This window comes from Equus quagga, chromosome 2 (genome assembly GCF_021613505.1).
Source record: "Equus quagga isolate Etosha38 chromosome 2, UCLA_HA_Equagga_1.0, whole genome shotgun sequence".
NCBI classification, from domain to species: Eukaryota; Metazoa; Chordata; class Mammalia; order Perissodactyla; family Equidae; genus Equus; species Equus quagga.
In genome coordinates this window covers 120,823,446-120,837,040 of record NC_060268.1, presented here as the reverse complement: position 1 = coordinate 120,837,040, position 13,595 = coordinate 120,823,446, and the positions used below count along the sequence as shown (strand labels likewise).

General features: G+C 43.4%; 1 protein-coding gene across 7 annotated transcripts in view; it reads right to left on the bottom strand.

Annotated features, from left to right (window-relative positions):
- KCNMA1 (potassium calcium-activated channel subfamily M alpha 1) overlaps nucleotides 1-13,595 on the bottom strand; it is a 713,595-nt gene that overhangs the window by 234,576 nt on the left and 465,424 nt on the right. For all 7 annotated transcript variants that reach the window (XM_046653011.1, XM_046653014.1, XM_046653010.1 and 4 more), the window contains exon 6: nucleotides 9,997-10,072. In XM_046653011.1, coding sequence (XP_046508967.1) covers nucleotides 9,997-10,072 — 76 coding nt within the window. The remainder of the gene's footprint in view (nucleotides 1-9,996; nucleotides 10,073-13,595) is intronic.

The following is a 13,595-nucleotide window of genomic DNA, read 5'->3' as shown; positions in this document are numbered from 1 at the left end:
GATGCCCCCTAGGGGAGAGGCAATCCCCCCTCACTCTGCAGTGTTTTCTCCATTGTAGGGGGATACCCAGAAGGCCAGAGCCTAGAGGAAGAGTACATCTGGGCTACTGAAAATTCTCCCTAAATTAACCCCTCCAATTGTGCGTAGATTTTTTTTTAATTAACTTTTATTTAAAAATTTTTTAAATCTACAGAAGTATTGAAAGAACAGTGTAATGAACACTTATATGCCCCTCACCTAGATTGATCAACATTTTGCCATATTTGCTTTATCTCTATTCTTTTTCTTTTTTGTTTTTTGAGGAAGATTAGCCCTGAGCTAACATCTGCTGCCAATCTTCCTCTTTTTGCTGAGGAAGACTGGCCCTGGGCTAACATCCACGCCCATCTTCCTCTACTTTATATGTGGGACACCTGCTACAGCATGGCTTGCCAAGCGGTGCTGTGTCCACACCCGGGATCCGAACTGGTGAACCTTGGGCCAACGAAGCAGAACATGTGAACTTTGCTGCACCACCGGGCCAGCCCCTATTCTTTTTCTTTCATTTTATCTTTTTCTAGTCTTTCTCTTCTTTTGGCTGACCCATTTACAGTACAAGTACGTTGCAAACTACATGAGACACCCCCTCAATACTTCAGCATTCAACACCTAAGAAGGACACTGTGCAACACGATCACATATGATTGTCACACCTAAGAAAGTGAACATGAATTCCATAATGTCATCTAACAAGCACTCTTTATTTAAATGTCTTCAGTTGCCCTGAAATTATGTGTATTGGTGTTTTCATTTCTTCACCCTGATCCAGGAACTAATCGAGGTTCATGTATTGCATTTGGTTATGATGCTGCTTTAGTCCAGGGGTAAAGGACAGATAGTAAATATTTTAGGCTTAGCAGGTCATAGGGTCTGTTACAATTACTCAACTCTGACACTGTAGCATGAAAACAGCCTTAGAGCACATGTAAAGGAATGGGTGTGGCTGTGTTCCAATAAAGGTTTACCTAGAAAAACAGGCAGTGGGCTAGATTATTCATGGGCTGTGTAATTCGCCAATCCCTGCTTTATTTCCCTTAATCTATAATCCGCCCCCTGCTCTTTTTGTTCTTTTTTAATGACATTTACGTTTCTGTGCACCCAGGTCAGCTGTCTTATAGAAGGTCCCAGATTCTGGATTTGTCTGATCATTCCCCCATGATTAGATTCTGTATAAATTCTTCTGTTATGAACATCTGGCTAGGATGGCGTCACATCTGAAAACCCTAACTCAGTTGCTTGATTCAGGTAGGAACATCAGATTTTGCCACTGAAAGGCATCCATTTCCCTTCATAATTAATGTGTCATCCGTGCAGTGACACTCTGAGACTATATGAATATTTTGTTCCCCAACAACCTTATATCTAATAATTTCAGTATCCACCCGTGTTCCTTGAGTGGCTCAGTTGGAACTCACTAAATTTTCAGCACCCTGAAAGCAGGGGCCTTGTCTGTCTGTATCCTGGGAGCAGTGAGTCCCTGGTGCATAGTAGGGCCTCTATGAAAATGTACTGATGCTAACTGGTCTCCTCCTTGGTACTCTTCCCACTAAACTTCACCCTGTTCACCCCGACTGGGGTATAGCTCCTTGAATGCTACTGTCAGCAGGTCACTTCCCCATCGAAAGGCTCTCTTACACCTAAATCTTATGTCCAAACTCTCTCCTTTCATCTTCAACACCCACTGAGGTCCCAGGCTCACCTACCATAAGCTCTTGGAACTCTCATCACAGCCAAACTTATTTACTATGTCTACATTTATGCTATTACTCAGCTGGAAAGCCCTGTCCATTTATCCAAATAGTTCCCTCTCTTCAAAGCCTGGTTCAATCCCCACCTCCTCCTTCAAGTGGTTCCACCCACCTGCCATACAGAGTGACTTCTCCTCATGGCTCTGACCTGCAGGTACTCATTGGTAATGGATCCCACTGTTTTAAGACATCTTTCGTAACGTTGTTTTAGATTGCTGTTTGACTCTTGTGTCCCTAACTGCATCTTGCAGACAAGAACTCTGGGTTCTACCTCTTTCAGTCTCCCCAGAGTGGCCTAACAGCCCACAGTGGGGTGCAGCCCGTCATCATTGATTGATTGATCTCTGCCCTCTCCCACTTCCCTCTCAAGAGGAACCAATGACGTGAATTCTAAGAGTCTATGCTCACAGTAATAGGAAGGGCTAACACTTTTACGGTTCTTTTACAGTGCTTGCCATATGCACCACAGTGCTAAGTGCTTCATGCATATTAACTCTTCTAACCTTCACAACCTCTCTATGAGGTCATCCAGAGGTTAAGAAATTGACCCAAGTTCACACAGAAAGCAGCAGAGTTGGCATCTGAACCCAGGCAGTTTGGCAGCAGAGTCTGCCGTCTGGGCCACCACACTGCAGAACAACAGTCACAGACCGGCATCCGTCAGAAAGTCTTTCTTGATTGTGAAAGCAAAGCTGCGCCTCCCCCACAGTCTGCGCACAGGATGTCAAAAAGGTCAGAAAGCGCTGCTCCAAGGAGGAGGGAGACAATCTCGACATATTGATCACCCTTTTGAACTGCCACAGAAAAGAACGGAAAGGAAAAACTCTGCTAACTACGTCTCTACGGGGGCCACATGTGGAGGAATGCAGGAAGAGGCTGTAGTGGGCCAGGCAGCCCAGGGGTTGGAGGAGGACCCCTCAGAGGAGGTCAGGGTCAATGGTTCCAGGACAGGCACGATGCCAGAGCCCAGCTTTCCTTTCTCTTCAATCTTTTTTCTCTTAGTAACTGAGCAGAGGAACCCACGGTCTTAGTCTCCCAGAGTTGGTTCTGACAGTCCAGGGAAAGAAGAAGCAGGTATTCTCAGTTTTGTGGGTGAGACTGATCTTTTGAAATGTGTGGAAAAACCTCCTTCTGGTTCAAAAACAGACTAGAAAAACAACAAAGATGTCCATTCTGTCTTTCTTGGTCATTTCTAGAGTTTCCAGATTATAATAATTGTCAATATTTATCAAGCTCTTGTTATCCTTTAGGCACTGTGTTGAGTTCTTCATTTTCTTCAGAGTTTTACCATTTATCCTTGGATATAGATACATCATTGGTCCCACCAACTAGATAAGGAAACTGAGGCTTAGTGTGCTTAAGAAGCTTCCCAAGGACACATGGTTGGTAAGTGGTGGGGTCAATATTCAAACCTGAGAGCATCTGATCCAAAGGCTGCTCACCTAAAGCCTTTGGAGAGGCAGTACAGAGGAGCCATGTGGACCACTGTTTCTATCACTCTTTCTACAGCTCTTCCTCAAGGACAGCCCTGTGGATGCGTTGGGTGTCAATCAAAGGTCCCCACCTCTCCCTCCACCCAAGTGGCCTGAGCCACGCTGGCCAGTGGAGGAACTCCCAGCTCTGAAGAGTTCCGAGGTAGGGCTTATCAGAGACATTTTTCAGAAACTGAATGGGAGAGAGAGATTTGGGTGTAAAAAAACAGAAGCCTGGAATGCTAGAGGGCCACCTGCCCTGGAGAAAGCCTGCCTGAGAGGGAAGCTCCAAAGAGACAGAGAGAGAGACAGAATCCGGATGAGAGAATCTGAACCCCTTGATCTAGACACGCCCAGTTCCCCCTTGGACCTCCAGTCATTACCAAGGCTAGCTTGAGGTGGACTTATCACTTGCAATTAAAAGTCATCTGCTTATAATGGAAGGGACTGATATCCAAAATGCTCTCTGAGAACCTAACAAGGGATCAGGTCTATGAAGTAGATCTGGGACTCTCTCCATCTGAGTAAGGAGGGCAGATCCTGTACGACCCACTATTGTGCAATTAGTTCTGTGGCTCTGGAAGCTCTGCTATGAATCTGGCATTTACAAAGGAAAGCACACATCTGGCAAACCCTGGCCTTGGTCTCCTTTTCCAGACACTACCATGGGCCATGTTAGCACCACCTCACCTCTAAATGTTTTCTATAGCTGTGAATGGAGATCACCAACTGACAAAATAATGTTTAAAGTCTTCCATCTAAGCCTCTCCTTAGAGCTGAAAGATACCGTAACTCTTGCCTTTCTGTTCCCTGGAGCAGCTGACCAGCCCTGGAGGCCTAATCAATGGCCTTCTAGGGTCTTTTTGTTTGGAAGGACACCCCCCCACAACCAGAGATTGGAAGAATAGAAGTAAGACACATAGATATAAGGCATCCACCAAACGAGCTGTATCAGGTGAAGCAACCCTGGCAATCGATAAGCTGAACATTGTTGTGGCTACATCCCCACCACATCCTGTCGCCAACTAGTTCTCAATGGGGAGTCAAAATAGAGTGAAATCCTCTTGCCTCTACCTGCTAAGCCCTCCACGGTGTGCTCCAACACAAATGATGAGGAGCAGGTGGCTGGTGGCAAATGGAGAAATCTCAGGGAAGCATGTAGTGTTCACTTTCTCAGACGATAATTAAGTACCAGGTTGCTTCACTTATATACTCCCAGATCCTTGGGGCCTAAACAAAGCAGTGTCCCAACAATAACCATGTGGAGCCCTCTTGAGAGATGAAAACTATTGGAGTCTCTGAGCCTCTTGGTGCTTTGGAAAAATGACCTAAATACGGTGGTGGTTATTAATCTCTAAATGATTGTCACAGTGCTGGTAATAGTGCTTAAGGGAGCTCTTGCTGTGCGTAGAACATTTAATCATGGTTGCTGAAAGGGTCCATATTCAGCACTGAAATCTGATTACTTGTATGGCATCGGCATCATTATGGAACCCCAGTATTAGGAATTTGCTTTCCAAATTAAACTCTACGACCAGGCAATCATCTAAAAGCTCTGTGCAAAAGATGCAAGATTAAGTCTTGGGGGACTTTCTCCATACTCTGAAATTCGATCCTCATCAGGTTGCGTAGGGGTCTTTGAAAGGAGGAGGGGCAGGGCTGTGTGTTTTGCAGGCAAAAGAGGCCACTGGAGACAGTCATAGGCTTCATGGCCAAGCCCAGGGGTCTGAGCCAAACTAAGTTCCCAATGGTTAGAATGATTGGAACTCTTTAGATTCTAGCCCCCTTCCCATGCCTTGAGGGAGGGATGGATTGTGACCTTATCATGAGAACCTAACTCATCTAAAGAAAATCATTTTCAAGTTTTCCATTGTTGTTTCTGGGTCCCTATCTTGTGAGTTCTTACCAGCCATTAGAGAAATGTGCATGAGTGGATGCAGTGAATCATCCAAGGGCAGGCACAAGAAACTTTTCTGTTCTTGTGGATCAGAGACCTTTTCCAGGGCTTCATAGATCCTAGGAGACACAGTCTGTCTCCATAGATACTGGAAGAATGAGAGTCTGTCTCCAGAGACACTGGGAAAATGAGAGTCTATTTCTTTCTGAGATGATAGCTGTAAACCCAGAGCCAGTGGGGGACATCTTTCTTCAGTGTAGTCAACAAGATATGTTTTGGTTAATATTGAAAATATCATCCATTTTCAACAAAAAAGTGTAAATTTGTCCCTATTCTACCAGTCCACTATTTTCCTCTTTATTTATGGCTGAGGGTACAGCCAGGTACCAACAGCCTTAATTTGGTTTATGCTCCCTTTGCTGGACAGATGTGAAATACCCACCCTGAAAAGTCGACTGGACTGTACCACACTGAGATAAACCGTCTGAACTATATGATACGGAATGAAGCAAAATTGAGTTCTGTCAATTCTACCCCTTAAATATCTCTAGATCCCTCCTCCTCTGCTCCCCCTGACTCACACTGCCTGAGACCATTCCCCAATACCACTTTCCTGGACAATTGCCCCAACTGGTCTCTTGGTCAATGACCTTAGACACTTCAAATGCACTCTCTAAACAATTGGTGAAATAGTGGATCTTTCTAAAACGTAAATCTGACCTTGTCCGTCTCCTGTTAAACACTTCAACAACTCTCTCTCTCCCTCTGAGTCCAATCCATGACATGTCAGGGCCTTCATGAGGTGGCTTCTACCTACACCTCCCCTTACAGTCTCCACATCAAATATTCTTTTTTAAGACCTTAGCCTTGGAGCTATTTCTGAGGTCATATAGGTAGTACAGTGATTTTAGTTCCCAAAATGCCCCCCCAAAAATGTGTTTTTTAGGTAAATGATGATACATACATATCATGGAATGGAATGCTATGTGAGAAATAAAAGTGACACGGTAGAATATCAGTAATGGTTATCTCAACCATTGGTGGTGGTGGGGAAATTTTACTTTATCTTTGATTTTTTCCATATTGTTGACATGCTTACAATGAGCACATTATACTTTAATAATTAGAGGAAACAGTAATGCAATTTCCACTTTAAAAACATCACTAGGTGATATCATGTTTTCGTTAACAATATCTACTACATTAAATGAGAATTGGAATGATGGCCTTTACACAGAGCTGTTTACTCTGCTCTGATGGTAGAATAAGTGTCTGGTCACCTGTAAGTCTGCTCGCCAGTTTGCAGGGCAACAGAGGAACCTCCAGAAGTTCAGACAATGACACGGAGTCTCCCAGTGCCCCCCTTAAAAAGTCATTTTCAGGATACAGGGTATTTTAGGCCCTTCTGTTGGCAGGCCCTGATGCTGTCCCATAACTGTGATTTGTCTCTTCCATCTATGTTTTTCCTGTCATCCTAGTTATCTGGTTTCCTTTTGCTGCTTCTTAATTCCTTCTCTCTTGTTCTCATTCTCTCCTCTCCAGCTACCCTCAACCCATATAACTCTCTGCTTTGTTTCTTCCAGCTCTTGGCCAAGCGAGGCAGCCAAAGAACAGAAAATGAAACTGCAATTTCAAATCATTGTTTCAAATCATGTCTGCGATGTCTCCATCCCTACCTGTGCCACAGATTGGTGGGGACTGGCCACCAGAGAAAATCCAGACAAAACCCCCCTAAAGATTACGGGGCTCCACCCACCCTCCTGGACAGTCCCCATGAGAGTAGCAGAGTACAGACAAGTCACCAGGAAATCGCTCAAAGTCTGAAGCCCTACAAAAATCAAGGCTTCCATTTCTCTGTGGCAGAGCCTGTGGGATCTGTGCTTGTGCTTGGTGTACAGAAGGAAGGAGCCAAGATTAGCCAGGCACCTGGAGAGAGAACGGGCTCAGAGAGTTGTTCTAAAGCTCTCGACTTCTTACAATTAAATGAAGTTTTAACCTGTGCCTGGTGATCTGGCCTCTTTACCTGCCCTCCTAACCTCATCTTGCTTTTTTCCACCACAGAACCCCTAGTCTCCAGGAGCAGAGAATCACTCAAAGTTCTCCCAAGGGCCATGTTCGCTCACCTGTGTGCTTTCTGCAGCTTCCTTGCTTGGAAGTCAGCCTCACCTTCCCTATCTCTCACATGCAACCCCAGCCTCAACAGCATAACACCTAGCTTTCCACAAGGCTTACCTAAGATACCCCTTTTGCCTTGAAAGGATCATTGACTGCCCCACACTCATGCCAAGCCTTGCTAAATTACCCTCCTCCGTGCCTCACACCCCTGGGTGTACCTGTATCTCAGAGCAACCACACTGCCAGTAAGTCTGGCTCTCCCGCCCCCAATGAGCTCTATAATAGCAGGACAATATCCTAGTACCCACCTTGCTGCTGGCACAAAAGGGTGCTGAATTCAAGCTTGTTGAATGGACTCAATCACCTGATAGTGACCATTAGCAACAGGGACTGGGAAATCCAGGTTGTGGGGTTGTGATGAAAAGCACCCTCTGACAATAGAAGGAGTTTAATTCCAGGGGGCAGGTGGTGCTGGGGAAATGCAGACTGCCCAGCAGCCTGCCACCCCATGACTCTTCCCGAGGGCCACTCTCTCTCAATTTATAGCCACCTCTTTCCCTAGCTGGCTGCTCAGCTTTCTCCCCTCTGCCCTGGGAGAATGAACCACCCATGACTGTAGAGTTAGCAGGTGGACTGTTCAGCAGGATGCCAGAGCTACTTCCTGCATCCAAAAGAAAGACATCTTCTCCAAGGAATGGGAAGCCCCTGGGTCTCTCAGCAAAAGTCCAGAAAAAGCTATTTTATTCAGATGGCTCATCATTCTCCCAAGTCCAGAAAGGATCCACACAGAATACAAGGAAGGTGAGAACACAGTTCTCTTCACATTATTCATCAGAGTAATGGCACCTTCCTAAAACGCTGGTGTCAGAGAAGCAAAATTCCCCTAATTTATGAGGTAAATGCAAAACAGGGAGACAGAGGCATTATACCCGGTTAGAGTGTGGATGATTACACATAAAACTGTCCCTAGTAGAAAAAACAAAAACAAGTGTCTCTTAAGGACAGCCCCTGTACTCACCGATTCTACCTTTCAAGATATCTAGTGGAGCAAATACAATATGGGCAAACATTGGAGATTGTTAGCTTTGTTGATAATTTTAATTTCAAGAGTACCATGAGTTCATTGCACCGAAGAGCCATAAAAAGGCAGAATCAAGATTATTGTCACTAAAAGGAAATTGGAAGAATAACAATATTCACTCTATATCAATGATATTGATTATTGTTATGTGCCATCCAGTTGGCTCCAACTCCTGCTGAACCTATGAATGCATGATGCCCACAATGTCCTGTCCTCAACAGCCCTACTCAGCTCCTGTAGACTCATGCCTACGGTTTCGTTTTTGGAGTCAATCCATCTCACATTTGGTCTTCCTCTTCTCCTGCGGCTTTCTACTTTTCCCAGCATTACTATCTTTTCCAAAGAATCCTGCCTTCTCATGACACGCCCAAGGTAGGACAGCTTCAGTTTTATCATTTTATATTACATACTATTAAATAGAGGACAGATAAATTCTGACTCCAAGATAATGAAAGTGAAGGGTGGTAGGACATACTACAGAAGACTTCTATGACATTAGACGCTCATTTTCTTTTTAACTTGGCTATTAGAAAATGAATTGACCCCACATCCACATAGACCAATAGTTGGGGAGGGGAAACCAATTTGGATTAAAACAAACCAAAATAAACAAATAAAAAACACTAAGACCCAAAGAGGAAGACCAAGATCCAGTTTCATTTATTGGTTGTGACAAAGTCGGGAAGCCGAGTCCCAGCTCAGTTATTGGGAAAACGGCGCTGAATCCAAAGCCCCCAAAATGCAGGTACATTAATTATAAATCACAAAATACAGAGGTGCCCTGTTTTTAATCACTTATCAAACATGTTAAAGCCAACCAAAGAGGAAATGGAACATTAGCAGTGAGCTTCGTAAAGTGTAATTTCCTATAAGAGAAATTTATGACCTGTACTTATTCTCCATTAGAGCACATCTAACCTCTTTTATTAGTTTATTCATCAAGGCAGTCCTGGGTTCGGGCCAACTCTGTGAAACCACAGGTCATCAGGAAAGGGATCTCTGGGGGATTTTTCCTCCTGGTCCAGTAGTGTTTTCCAGATCACAACACAGTTAACAGAAGTAGCCATGGTGCATTCGGCAGGAGGTTTTTAGGTATTCCCCAAAAGGCAATTCACAGAGCAAGCCCCAGGGGCTACACTAGCTGTAAAGTGAACAACTAAAATGTACTTTGAAATGAAATGATTTTCTGTTTGCCGTATGAGGTTTGTGATTGCCTCTCAAAGAGTATTGCCTCTATTGCTTTTACAGCCAGGTGCAGTTCTTATTTAGTGATGTAATAAAGAGGCGATTTAGAACCTGGGAGCAAGGACTTCCCAGTCAATGAGCAGATTTATCCCTCACCCACTGCGCACCTCTCCCCAGGATGTTAGGCTGATTTCCAAGCAACCCCACACAGTCCCCCAAAACTGTCTCTACTTCCCCACATGCATGGCTGTTTCTCTCTCTTTACCATACAGACCCCAGCCCTGCAAAAGAGAGCAAGCCAACCCCTATTCTGGGCTTTCTCCACATCTCTGTGTTAAACCACTCTTTCTGTGAATGACAGAACTTCAACTTTATTGTGATGAAAGCAAAGACATTTGATATTTACAACTTGGCATTGGGGACTAGAATGAGGGAAAAATATGAAAAATAACATCTTACCTTGTTTTAAGGATATTCAGAAACTGCAAAATTTCTGAAAACTGGATCAGTCTGAGAGCTCTTAAAAATCTCAAACCTGGAAAGAGAAATGAAATAGAGATGCTTTATTTACAATGTGTGGTTTTAGCTGTTTGATTTACAGCTGCCAGGGGTGAAGGGAGATGAAGTTCTTGCAGAAGATTGAACCATCTGGTGCCTTGGACTTAGTCCTTCCTTTTGATTCTTGACTGGTTTAATCTCAGCTGGTAAACTGACCTCATTACGGGAGGCCTGTGAGAGCCGCTGTAGAGGAAGGTCTGGTGGGGAGAGCCCAGTTCAGTGAGCTTTCTCATTTGTCCATCTCTGATTTAAAGCACTGTTTCTAAGTTACCTCGTTGTCTGAGAGGATTTTGTCTCTGAAAAATACTGGGAATAGCTCAGGGTAACCCTTGTGCTAATAGTAGATTAGGAAAAAATCAGATAACCTTATGTCCTTGACGGACTTTATTAATCTTTATCTTTAGTCCTGATAAAATGAAAAGCATAGCCCACAGTGTTATCTGTTTTCTACAAGGTTCCATATTTTTCTCCCAATCAAAAAAAAAAAAAAAATCAGATCAGTAAGATCTCACACCCCATAACTTTAGGATTCAAAACTTATATATAATTCTACTTTAGTAAGTGTCAAGATAAATGTTTGTCCTTTCTAAATCAGCAACCTCTCATGAATGGAGAAGAGCCAGTGTTCTAGGTGGTAGAAGAGAGAGGGAGATGGGGAAGGAAGACACAACTAAGGATCAAAGGAAATATACAATATTGTTGTGTTCTTATAGCCCAGGGTAAAATATATTTCTGTTGAGATCAAATTCATCAGTCAAAAACATTCTGAGTCACTCATGGGGCTTTGATGCTTGGCCATCATGCAAGAGAATTGCTTACAAAATACTGATTAGCACAGCTTGGAGGTACTTTCAATATCACGTCCTCTCCAGAGGGGATCTTCTTTTGCAGATTTTCTGAAAGCATTTTATTAAGTGTCTCCACATGCCAGGGTGGGCTAAAGTGCTGACAGGCAGGTCAAAGTCAACAGGTGAGACTTTATTCTGCCCCCAAAAGTGAAGCAGAAAGGGGAGTAGAATGCACAGTGGTGGGAAGAAGCAGTAGGGATTCACTAGAGATCCAGGAAGGATCAAGGAAAGGAAACAGACTGAAGTGTTTCCCAAACAGCTCCACTGTGGGCCCAGTCGATTACTTCTTCTTTAGCATAAGGTAACAAGGAAAAACCAACCTAAAGCCCATGGGGGGAAATCCCCACTGCACAAGAGGGAGAAAGGATAACGACTCAAGAGGAAAATTTCTCATCTGAAAAGGATTTGCCTTCATGAAGAGAAGATTTTTTCAGAAAGCACTGGCCTCTAGCCTAAATGATATTTATATTCCTTTTATTAAACAAGAAAGTGCAGAGATGAGAAGGGATGTTGATGAACTGAAAAGGCTCAGGAGCCAAAACACAGTCCTAACCAAACTAAAGAAAGGTTGACGTAACACTGCTGAAAAGTGAACTGGAAGCAGAGTGCAAAATGGGGAAGTCACCTCAGACAGACGGGACACAGAGTGCAAAATGGGGAAGTAACCTCAGACCACAGAGAAAATAAGAAAAGAGAGAAAAAAAGATGAAAGATGAAACTTCCAAAGATAGAAGTGGATATCACAGAGATCCAGCCTATGAATAAAATGTGTTCCCAAGGAAAGTACAAATCACACGACACGTAGATCATAAGTAATGGCCAGGACATGATAGGAAAGAACTTTCTAGATATGAAATAGTCACTCGAGATTAAAAGGTAAAATGAATGACCAGCTCTTAGAGACCAATGCCAAAAAGTATCTGACCTTTTTTCTTCAAATTTCAAGCATTAAAATAAATGAAAAAAATAAAAACAGGGATGATGTATCAGGGTGGGGAGAGAGTCACCATTAACACAACTAAGATCATATCATATACACAGCAGGTGATAAACAGCAACTGGGCAACATGCAGAATGTTAAGACAAGGAGAGTCCAACCCAAGATTTTTATACCAGTCAAGTAAGTTGTTCAACAGTAAACACAATTGAAAAAATATTCTCAAATATCCAAGGTCTCAGAAAATACATTGTTTGCGCAAAACATCTTCAAAGAAGTTCTCAAGCCTTATTCAATCAGAATGAACAGCGGGGACTGGAAGGCGCATGCTAAACAAACTACTTTTTGTCCTAAGCATCCAGCACACCAGATACAGCTGATCTCACTCCATCACCATCATCACACACTACGGAAGATAAAATAACAATTTAGAAACTTGAGGCAGAAAAAGACTGGCTGCACTGAAACCAGTCAAGGACTTACGAATGCTTTAGTAATGAATTACCCACCAATGGTTTTATCCTGAAAATCTTGTTTGTGCATATTTTTTTTCCATTTATGGAAACAAAAATAGAATACAAATGACCCGAACTTTGAACTGATTTCTTTCTTTTTATCATTAAGTGATGTCTATTTGCTTGTAGCTTGCCATTGTTTTAAAGTGACTCACAAAAATATAATAGAATAAAAGCTTTCCTTTTAATTGAGATGTATGAAAATAAAGGTGGGGAAAAAAATGAATGCAGTGGCCACAGGTCCTGTACACTTGCTAGAGGTAAAGTGTAGATCTAGCCCCGAGTACTATGTCAACAAAGGCAAGCAGGGAGACACTATAAGATTAATAAGCTATTAAAAAGAAAAACAATGGGGCCAGCCCAGTGGTGTAGTGGTTAAGTTCCCACACTCTGCTTTGACAGCCTGGGGTTCACGGGTTGGATCCTGGGCGTGGACCTCCACACCGCTCATCAAGCCATGCTGTGGCAGTGTCCGACATGCAAAATAGAGGAAGATTGGCACAGATGTTAGCTCTGCAACACTCTTCCGCAAGTGAAAAAGAGGAAGATTGGAAACAGATGTTAGCTCAGGGCAAATCTTTCTCACCAAAAAAACAAACAAACAAAAAAGAAGCCAGTTCTCAGGAGAGCAGTTTTTCCCAGGATGAAGACCAGAGAGAAATGTCTCCCTGCAAAAGGAACTCAGGATCAACAGGAGCAACATGCTCATGGGCTCAACACAGATGGGCTTTCCGTATTTGATTGCTTTGTGTTGGTCATTTTCAAGGCATTGGGTTTCATTAACGTGAAGGAGTAAACAAAGTTCTACATGGATTAAAAAAATCAGTCTACATTTTATCCTTAGATCAAGCCAAGCTATCTGGAGAAAAGGTGGGTCTGAAGTATGTATCCTTCAGCCTGCAGTTCACAACAGCTCCCTAACTGCTTTCTGTCTGGGACCCACTGAGGATTATTCTCGGCACAGCAGCCAGAGTGAGCCTGGTAAAAGGTAAAATGGATCACGCTACCCCCTGCTCAGAATCCTCCCACGTCCCCTAGTTCACAAATAGTAAAAGTCAAAGTCCGTCAAGGACCTGCAGCAACTCCACCTACCGCTTCCTTTTGGAGCTGACAGCCTCCTCTTTCTACTACATTTCCTCTGATCTGCTATCTTCCTCAGTGATTCTTGACTGTACAGGCATGCTCTGCCTCATGGCCTTT